Source organism: Pogonomyrmex barbatus, unplaced genomic scaffold (assembly GCF_055798465.1).
Source record: "Pogonomyrmex barbatus isolate J1 unplaced genomic scaffold, ASM5579846v1 scaffold15, whole genome shotgun sequence".
NCBI classification, from domain to species: domain Eukaryota; kingdom Metazoa; phylum Arthropoda; class Insecta; order Hymenoptera; family Formicidae; genus Pogonomyrmex; species Pogonomyrmex barbatus.
This window is the reverse complement of record NW_028297111.1, coordinates 16,467-26,274: the sequence shown is the minus strand read 5'-3', so window position 1 is coordinate 26,274 and position 9,808 is coordinate 16,467. Positions and strand designations below refer to the sequence as shown.

The 9,808-nt window shown below is 30.5% G+C and overlaps 3 protein-coding genes across 4 annotated transcripts in view; 1 reads left to right on the top strand and 2 right to left on the bottom strand.

The window, feature by feature from the left end:
• ssh (Protein phosphatase Slingshot) overlaps positions 1 to 3,705 on the bottom strand; it is a 106,070-nt gene extending 102,365 nt beyond the window's left edge. The window contains exon 1 of one of the 2 annotated variants that reach the window (XM_089073416.1): positions 3,245 to 3,705. In XM_089073416.1, coding sequence (XP_088929542.1) covers positions 3,245 to 3,385 — 141 coding nt within the window. In that variant the 5' untranslated portion in view covers positions 3,386 to 3,705. The remainder of the gene's footprint in view (positions 1 to 3,244) is intronic. The other variant, XM_011640222.3, reaches the window with a different exon arrangement.
• Positions 3,706 to 4,817: 1,112 nt separating this feature from the next.
• Positions 4,818 to 6,318, top strand: Sbds (SBDS ribosome maturation factor). Its single transcript, XM_089073428.1, has 2 exons — positions 4,818 to 5,208; positions 5,555 to 6,318. Exons 1-2 carry the CDS (start codon positions 5,078 to 5,080, stop codon positions 6,183 to 6,185), a joined length of 762 nt encoding a protein of 253 aa, XP_088929554.1. The 5' UTR covers positions 4,818 to 5,077; the 3' UTR covers positions 6,186 to 6,318.
• Positions 6,216 to 8,828, bottom strand: LOC148937212 (corrinoid adenosyltransferase MMAB). Its single transcript, XM_089073429.1, has 3 exons — positions 8,334 to 8,828; positions 7,802 to 8,171; positions 6,216 to 7,377 (listed from the first exon to the last, which is right to left on the bottom strand). Exons 1-3 carry the CDS (start codon positions 8,411 to 8,413, stop codon positions 7,150 to 7,152), a joined length of 678 nt encoding a protein of 225 aa, XP_088929555.1. The 5' UTR covers positions 8,414 to 8,828; the 3' UTR covers positions 6,216 to 7,149.
• Between the last annotated feature and the right edge of the window lie 980 nt (positions 8,829 to 9,808).

The window sequence follows — 9,808 nt, the reverse complement described above, 5'->3', positions numbered from 1 at the left end:
AAGAGAGATTGCACTAAAAAACACTGTATAATATTTAATTATATTGAATCAAACTTGACAACACTATGTAAATAGAAATTGTTGAAATTTTTAACATTAAATATTTAATTAATAACTGATTATGTATATGTATATGATAATTGTACAATGTTGAGATATTTTTATGCATGTAAAAAATATCTCTATTAATTGAGATAAGTTGATACTGTAGTAGTATTTATAGTGCTACTTTATATCTCCTCCTGTATAATATAACGAGACATTTCCATGCATCGTTTGGTCGCGCGTAGGTTTCCGCACGTTACGGAATGGTGACTCTTTTATTAATAAAGTTCATTAAATATCAAGTAAATATCAAGGATACAAAGAGCGTGAATCTCACGTTAGCGCACAATTACGCAGAAAATACCCTTAAAATCAATAAGCGACCTTACAGTCATTTCAAGACTATCCTACTTCTGATACGTTAAAAAAATATAACTGGCCCCTTTGTAATAAGCCCCTTCATCATATGCAAAGTGTACGATATGACAACCCCTTTTTGCTCTCTTAAAACCCTTTTTTATTCTCGATAATGCTTGATAAAGTGATAAAGTATCTTTGAAAACATTTTTGGCATGTATAAACAAAATATCGAGTCTATTCTCTAAGAATATTTTGATTATTTATAAAATTTAAATATTAATAAGAAAAAATTATATTGTTGAAAAATTAATCATTGTAATTATAATTATCATTGTGAATATAATAGATTACTTCTCGAAAGTGTACATCTATGAAATTTTTGCTTGTACAATTTCGTTTTACAAAAAATATATTGAATCATTCCAGGTATATAACGAATTTTATCCAAACTTAAAAAAAAAAACGTTAAAGTCTTAAAAATGTTAAAAATGTTAAAAATCTATTTTTTTTTTAAATTTTTGTGAATCTAATATCTCTATCATAAAAATAAGTTTGCATGATAAAATTAAATGTTAATTTATTACTCCAATTTCAAATTTATCACCTCAATGTCTTCACAAGAAATTAATATCAAATTTGATTTACATTACGCCTAGCACGCCCATTTTTTTGGAAAGAAAAAAGAAATATTAATAATGTGAAAGATTTAAGCAAAAAAGACATAAAAAGTATATAAAGATACAAAAAATTAAATACATTTCCCAGCGAAATAAAAGAATACATAAAAGAATAAAAAAGATAACAATAAAGATAAAAAAAATTTATAATTCAATTAAAATAAAAAATATATTCAATGCAGAAAATTTAACACTGTTAGTATCTATGCATGCGCATGAACGTGTGTGTGTGTGTGTGTGTGTGTGTGTGTGTGTGTGTGTGTGTGTGTGTGTGTGTGTGTGTGTTAATGTAAGTAAAAGCGGTTTGAGTAGATAATATAGAAATAAAAATAAAAATTAATTTTAAAAGTATAGAAGTATGTAGATTTTAAAATATAATTTGTAAAAAAATAAAATTATTTTAAAATTTGTTGTTAAATAAATTTTTGATACTTTATCATATTTTGAAATGTAGCAAACTAAAACAGATTTTACATTAGTTCTTTTTTTAAAATAATTTTTATATTTATTATCATTTTTTATGATAAATTAAATTATATAATTAATATTATTAAAATGATATCGTTCCGCGTAAAAATTTTTGGTACTGTTTAAATTAAAATAATATCATTTTACCTAATAATTATTTACACTGGTTAAACTAATTAAAAATGAAAATACATCGAGATTCAAAAAATACATAGAGCGTTTTAAAATATTTTTCTAATGAAAATGAAATATGCTAAAGACAACATTTTGTAATTATTCTTGGAGTTTACAATATATTACCGCGATTGTTAAAAAAAAAATTGATTGTGCAAGCGTATAAAACAACACAGATTATCAAAGCACAGTATATGTTCCTATTCTGCCTTAACGCTGTGACTTAAAATAGAATCTTTCATTTGCTGAAAAGAAAATTGCGCCTGATCGAGACAGGAGAGAAAGAGATATAGCGAGAAGAAAGGAGTAGAGACTCCAGCAGCTTTTTAATTGCAGTTCAAGGCGAATTGTATGCACATAACGCATATGCAAAGTAAATTCGTTGCTGCTATTAAACTTTTAACTTCAATGACCAATTGTCTATTTTGAAATAGTAGAGAAATATCTATTAATCTACAAATAATGTCAGGTGTAATAAAATTCAATATTATCCCAAATTAAACTGATTTCTTCGACGGTAATTCTTAGATTCTTAGATTTCAATGGAAAAAAATAAACAGTTAATTACGTGAACATCTATGTGTCAACATTGAAAAATATTTTCCAGATATATAAGAATTATGTGAATGCAATGTCTGCATGAAATAATAAATAATTTAAAATACAACTTTAAGATATAAGTGATGATGGTACTGTGTAACATATGACCTTTCCAACACTCCCCACCCATCTTCACTTTTATTTTGTGATAAACAAGGGGCACAATTGTAGATCTAAGATCTAAATCTCAAATTGGATATATAAAAAAAAATACGTGCCTCTTTTGTATTTAACAATATATTTCAAGAAGAAATAGAATCAAATCGGTTCTGGATAGTTGATAAATTTCTTACGAGTCTTTTTGTTTCGGCGCTCTTTCTGTGCCGGCAATCGCTATGATCAAAGATTTGTTTTTTTTTTTTTTTTTTTTTTTTAGCTAAATATATTCATTATACTTAAAATAAAATAGAAGTTTGATAAAAGCGAGATAAAAAGTTTTAACAGTTACAATCTAGTGTAGAAAGAAAGATTAGTTATAACGGAAAAACTCTAAATTTTCTCTCAATTTCACTCTTAGGCTATGTTCCAAAATTCTACTCCATGAGTAGAATATTTAATTGAGCAATCAGAATTAAGAAATCTTGTTCTTTTTATCCGGATTGATCAATTAAATGTTACTCTACCTACAGTTGTCAATATATCGCCAAATAATCAGCCAATCAAGCTCCAACAAGTCGAATCAAGTCGAATTTAATCGAATCGCAGGTCGTTGGACTCGAGTCGAGTCGAGTCGAGTCCAACCAAGCCAAGCCAAATCGTGTGAAGTCAAATCGCTCGCGACTCCAGGACAATATAACGCGATACTTGAAGAGAGCTTGGTAACTGACAACCGTTTAAGAGCACGACGCACCGGCGGTTGTACGAGACGCATAAGCGCACGTGCGAAGAAATGAGAGAGAAAAAGAGACGCAGAAACTCACCGAGCTCTGCGGAGAACTGGACACGCTTGGGGAACGCTGCACTGTGACTAACGCCATGGTGATGAGGCACTGTCGTCGCGCCGTCCTAATTTTGCGACGCAAAGGAAACGCTCGCTCAACACTGTTCTCGCGCGCGCACATACAATCGCGCCGTCAAGAGCACGGAAAACCCGTCATTTTTCGCGCACCTTTGACGGTACCACGCTCGTGGCAGCCATCTTTGATACAGTCGACGACAGCGCATCGCGCACGCTTGCGTCCACTGAAGTCCTATAATAATAATATTGGAACGTGCGCTGGCACTAGAGTTGTAAAGTGATAGAGAGGTTCTTGTGAATGTGAATATTTTTGTCTCCTTTTAGTGTAATCTATTACCGCGTTTACACGGCGACGTTAAACCGGTTTAGTAACAACTGTAGTGATTTCTTGTAAGCCTGAGACACAATGAAAAGGTACAGGGAATAGCAACAGGCAACAGTTTTCGACCAATCAGAAAGAATATCGGAGATATTTTTGACTGGTCAAAATCTGTTGTCTATCGCTATTCCCTGTTCCTATTGCCTGTGCTTCTGCATTGTGCAATAAGTTTTAGGCCTGTTCTACAATGCGTCGTGTGTCGGTGTCGCAAGCCGCAAGCGATAAGAATTGACCAGTCACAGTCGAATGTGGGGAGAATACTTGATTGTGATTGGCTTATTCTTACGGCCCACGATTCACGATACCGGCACACGACGCATTGTAGAACAGGTCTTAATTGGATCATAATTTTAGATTTGAAAAAACGTACCAATCTAACGCGAGATTTTATTACCTATGGTTGTTACTAAGCCAGATTAACGTCGCCGTATAAACGTAGTATATATTAGAGTTGCGCTATAAATTTCCTTTAGATTATTTTCATGTAGTCTACGTGATGTTTACACGATCCTTTTTTTTTTATATACTTGTAGACATTATAAACTATTGTAAATTATATTATTGATATAAAATATAAAAGAATAACTAACTTATATAACAGTTATATACATATCTAATGCAAATATTCAATGAGAATAATTGTAAGTAATGCGCTTAAAAAAGATAAAGAATTGCATAACATTTTTGATATTCAGTTTACGGTTATCTCTGATTTCGATAAAATTAGGCTTATTCGACATATTTTTGCACGAAATGAAAGAATTTGGCAGAAAAAAAATGTCGCTTTGTCTCATAAACTGAGATATAATGATTAAAAATGACTATTCAGGAGAACCTGTAATATCGACAAATGTGACATGAGCATGCATGTGGCGTCCTATTATGACATAACATATTACTTGGACATAATCACAACATAAGTCCAAGTCAGTGCTAGTAGTGAATATCGGAACACAGCCTGTATATATATATATATATATATATATATATATATATATATGATCGACCAGATGAGATCGATTTGATTACTTCGATTTACAAAACAATAAAAAGGCTTGTTCTTTTCATCTGAACTGGATGCGCTAATTTACAGTATATCTTTCTTTCTTATACTGAAAGAAGAAAAATAAAGTCTGAACCAGTACAGCCAGTTTAGCTAAAAAGAACAGACCCAATATGTAATATATCTTGGTTGCATTCCGATATTCACTGCAAGTACTGAAAATCTATAATATACATGACCTGAACTATATATTTTCAGTACTAGCACTGAATATCAGAACGTAGCCCTTGAGACAAGATGTAAATAGAAAATAAAAAACAATTATCTATTGTCAATCACGCATCTTACAGCATCGATTCGTTTGTTTTATCAATAATCCTGCAGTTTACCGATTAGTCGAATTCAGTGCAAAAATGTCGAAGATATTTACGCCGACGAACCAAATAAGATTGACAAATGTAGCTGTTGTTCGCATGAAGAAAGCTGGCAAGCGATTTGAAATCGCTTGCTACAAGAATAAAGTCATATCTTGGCGAAATAAATTGTAAGGTTTCTTGTGTTACTTCTGCTTTTTTAATTTAATCTAACCTACCTAATCAATAATTTTTCTGTAATGTTTCCTTTAATTTCTTTTATATTAAATATGTCATTATACAAATTATATCAATGTATCGATGACTCGATGATTGTATTTACAAGTTTCAATATCTATTTTATTCTCTCTCTCTCTTTTATCTTTTGTCTCAGAATTGATTTTATAACATTTTTAGAATTTTCAATATTTCATTTATGTTCAAAATTATATGGACTCAAATTGCAATTTATATAGTTTGTCTGGTCATCTGTATGTAAACACATATTGTTTAGTTTCTTTTTGAAATATATTTCAGAGAAAAGGATATCGACGAAGTATTACAAACACATACAATATTTACTAATGTGTCCAAGGGTCAAGTGGCGAAGAAAGAAGATCTCGTAAAAGCTTTTGAAACCGAAGACCAAACTGAAATATGCAAACAGATTCTTGCAAGAGGTGAACTTCAAGTTTCCGATAAAGAGAGACATCTTGCATTGGAATCCATGTTTAAAGACATCGCTACAACAGTCGCCAGCAAATGTATAAATCCAGAAACTAAACGTCCATATCCAGTTACCATGATCGAGAATGCCATGAAAGACGAAATACATTTTTCCGTTAAACCTAATCGAAATGCCAAGCAACAGGCTCTGGATGTTATCTCGCAACTGAAAGAAGTGATGCCTTTGGAACGTGTTCAAATGAGGCTCAGAATTGTTACTCCAGAAAAGGAGGCTAGGAAATTGAAGGATAAAGTTGTTAAACTTGTAACTAAGATGGAAACGGAAGAGTGGGATAATGGATCATTAACACTAATTTGCTTAATCGATCCAGGTCATTATAGAGAAATAGATGAATTAGTACGATCAGAAACGAAAGGCACCGCTTTATTAGAATTAGTTAATTTAAATGAGGTAATAGAAGGAGAAGAACTCTTAACGTAAATAACAAATAAAGTTATTTTTTAACAATCGTTATCTATTAGAAAGAGATTCATATTTATTAATTTAAATTTATACTTTAAACATATTTGTTACATTTTAGGATATATGGCTAATAAAATAATTTGTATTTGTATTTACAACTCTTATTTGAATCAATTATCTATGCGCACATATCACAACAGTATTCTTACCATGACGTTGTTGAAAACATTGTTTCTTAAGATTGCAATTAAGAATTACACATTTTCCATTTAACTAATTTTATTCTATTTAAAAAGTGCAATTTTAGATATGTAACGAAATACATATCCAGCTTGCAAAATATGTCTACTACTCGATAGACAATAAGTATAGGCAAGCATTTGATAACAAATGATAGCGACAATATTATAAGAACGTTTACTCACAGTCTAGTATTCTTACACACACACACACACACACACACACACACACACACACACACACACACACACACACACACACACACACACACACACACACACACACACACACACACACACAAAGTTCACAGTATGATTCTTTATATTAGAAAGAACTACTTTATCTTCTAGCAAAATTGCGTTTACGCAACAGTTTTTAAATGAGAATAATTTCAAGTTAACATAAATATAAGCATAAATATGTATATATAATTTCATAACAATGATGCATATTTTAATACTATTTGAAACACAGCCTACATAGAAAATTTTCTGATATTCTGTGTAAAGCAACTATAAACGTAAAACAAGATTAGATTCCGCTGATAAAATTGTTAGCTTTAAATTATTCTATTTTAAAAACTACCCAATTTTGCTATGGAAAAGGCTTTTCTTAAACATAAAGAAATGTATTATGTATTCCATATGCATGCACATGCGTGTGTATACATACATATGTATGTAAATATGTTTGCATTAATATGTAAAGTCAGTATTCTACAAAAGCTTTCAAGTCAGTCCTTTCACTTTTCCTCCATCACTTCCGCTCGCGGAATATAAATATTCTCTGTGCGTTGATCACATTTGGCTGCGATACGTGATACTGTTAAAAGAAAATCTGCTAATCTATTCAAATACGTTTGTGCCTCTTTATCCAGGGCACCATCTCTCACTAATGTCGTAATACTTCTTTCGGCACGTCTGCATACTGTTCTTGCGACATGCAGGGAAGCACAAGCTTTTCCACCACCCTAATTTCAAAGCATTAAGATTAGAGTTAAGAATCAAAGAAACACACACACATATATATATATATATATATATGTGTGTGTATGTGTGTGTGTGTGTCTATCAGGGTTGAAAAGTAACGCATTACTTGTAATGCCGTTATTGTTATCGTTATCGTTATCGTTATATTATATTTTTTTTTTATAACGAATTGCTAATGGTGCTTACTTTTTTTTTTTTTTAATGTAATGATGAGATACTTTAGAATTAGTAACTACAGTAATGGTAATATGGTAACTAGTTATTTTTTTTTTTTTGACTTGGTAATGAGTAACGGTAATAAGTTATTTTAACAAAAATCACGTTTTTAACCCTGATATATATATATATATATATATATATATATATATATTATATATAAAATTATTGTAATATCTAAACAATTACTGGAATGATATAATCTTCAGGAGGAGGAAGTTGATTCGCATATTCAAGAATCCATTCTTCCAGATCTTTGGTATGTTTGCTTTCAAACAATTTGGTTTTCCCAGGTACCGACTTTGATATAGCATGGCTTAGATCGAACAAGATCATTTGAACTCTTTTAAGCTTGTCGACATAGGGATGTTCAACCTTTCCATCACAGGCAAACTCCCTCGCTAATCCTATGTAAGACGACAGCTCGTCGGTTGCTCCGAGGGCATTGAAAATCATATCATCCTTTGGTTTCATATCCCCAGCGTCTGTGATCGTTAATCCGGAGTCACCATCTCGCGAGAACACCGCTACCTCGGCTACATTCGATGTCGTGGTACCGCTGCAACGATGTCATCTCCAGTAAATCAATATATATTATATTATTTGAATGTAACATTTCATTTTCATCATCCATTATATAGCACATTGCTTCTGTCGAAGGCAAAGCTACGTATTACTTGCCACACGTGGTGTACTTTGAGGTTAATATTTAAACGCGTACCTGTGTCTTAAAGATATACACTGCACTCCGCTCTTGTATATGAAAGTGGACTTTCTCCACATGCTTCTGATCGATTCCATTCTTTTTTCTCGCGCGTCAATAATTTCAGCCAGCGATAATAATTATCAACGTTTTTTGTCGATCATCAATACGTACCGACACGAAATTAACGAGCAACAAGAGAGTTCGTAGTTACTCCGATAAAGGCAAATGAAAAGACAAGTTCCATGCGTGGTATCGCACGTAAAATCGAAGAATGCTTAACGCAGAATATAAAACGAGATAACAAATATAGAATTACGACGATGATTATATTTTCGAATTTACAACTCTTAAACGTGTTTTGTAATCCTTCGGCATAAATATGATAATATCGATAATATATAACATATCGATAAAAATATATGACGTTTTAGAGCTACACGGTAACCCCGTTCCTTTTAGCTGAACTTGTATCGTTCATCTTCTTTCCTATTTTTTCGCTACATTGGAAAAAAAAAAAGAGGAAAGATATGTATAGAGCTTTGACTATAGCGGCGTTTACAATGTCACTATAAGACGTAAGACTTGAGAAATTGGCCAATCATAGTTAGCTATACTTCCATAAATTATGATTGGCCAAATTTCCAAACCTTATGCTTAAAATTTCATTGTAGATACTGCATAGACTTGTTCTTTTTGAATTGTGTGTACTAGGCAGTTTCTTTTTTTTTTTTTTTTTTTTTTTTCTTTATAACAATGGAAAAAGAAATATAAATTTTGAAGCGCAGCTAATTCAGATAAAACGAACAGAGTTCTGATGGAACCAAGGAGAAGTCTGCAGCCTAGTCTACAATGATATAACATAAGACTATAAGGCTGTAAGGTTTGTAAGAATTTATTTAAATAAATAAATTACTTTCATTTCTTATTTATAACAACTTTACGACAAAGTATATAACATATTAAATTTTCAATTTTAAAAAACAAAATTTCAAAAATTCGAAATATAAAATTAAAATTAAAATAAAATTTTTTTAAATTAAATTTACATTTCAAATATAAATATAAATTTAAATTTTAAATTAAAATAAAAATTAAGAATTCAAATGCAAATTTAATTATAAAATTATATTAAAAATTGGAATTTTAAATTTGAAAATTTAAATTTTAAATTTCAAATTAATAAATTAAAATAAAAAAAAAAAAAAAAAAATTTAAAATTTAAATTCTAAATATAATGTAAATTAAAATTAAAAATTTAAAATAAAATTTACAATATTGGATTTAAAATTAAAATTAAAATTTATATTGTAAGGTTCTTATTAATTTTAAATTTAAATAAAATAACAGTTTTTGTCAGGATTTACTGTCTGTCTTTTATTTATTGTATATGATTTAATACACGTTTTAATGAATATCGCTTTTAACGATATCTCGATGTTATTTCGTACAATCACTGCCTTTAACTAATTTATCTATTTTCACTGAGTATC

Bases quoted from the DNA above. Each gene is read 5' to 3' on its own strand.
- Sbds (XM_089073428.1), top strand. From the start codon at position 5,078: ATGTCGAAGATATTTACGCCGACGAACCAAATAAGATTGACAAATGTA. The intron at 5,209-5,554 runs GTAAGGTTTCTT...AATATATTTCAG, and splicing joins ATATCTTGGCGAAATAAATT to AGAAAAGGATATCGACGAAG.
- LOC148937212 (XM_089073429.1), bottom strand. From the start codon at position 8,413: ATGGAATCGATCAGAAGCATGTGGAGAAAGTCCACTTTCATATACAAG. The intron at 8,172-8,333 runs GTACGCGTTTAA...ACATCGTTGCAG, and splicing joins TGTATATCTTTAAGACACAG to CGGTACCACGACATCGAATG. The intron at 7,378-7,801 runs GTAATTGTTTAG...CTTTGAAATTAG, and splicing joins CTGAAGATTATATCATTCCA to GGTGGTGGAAAAGCTTGTGC.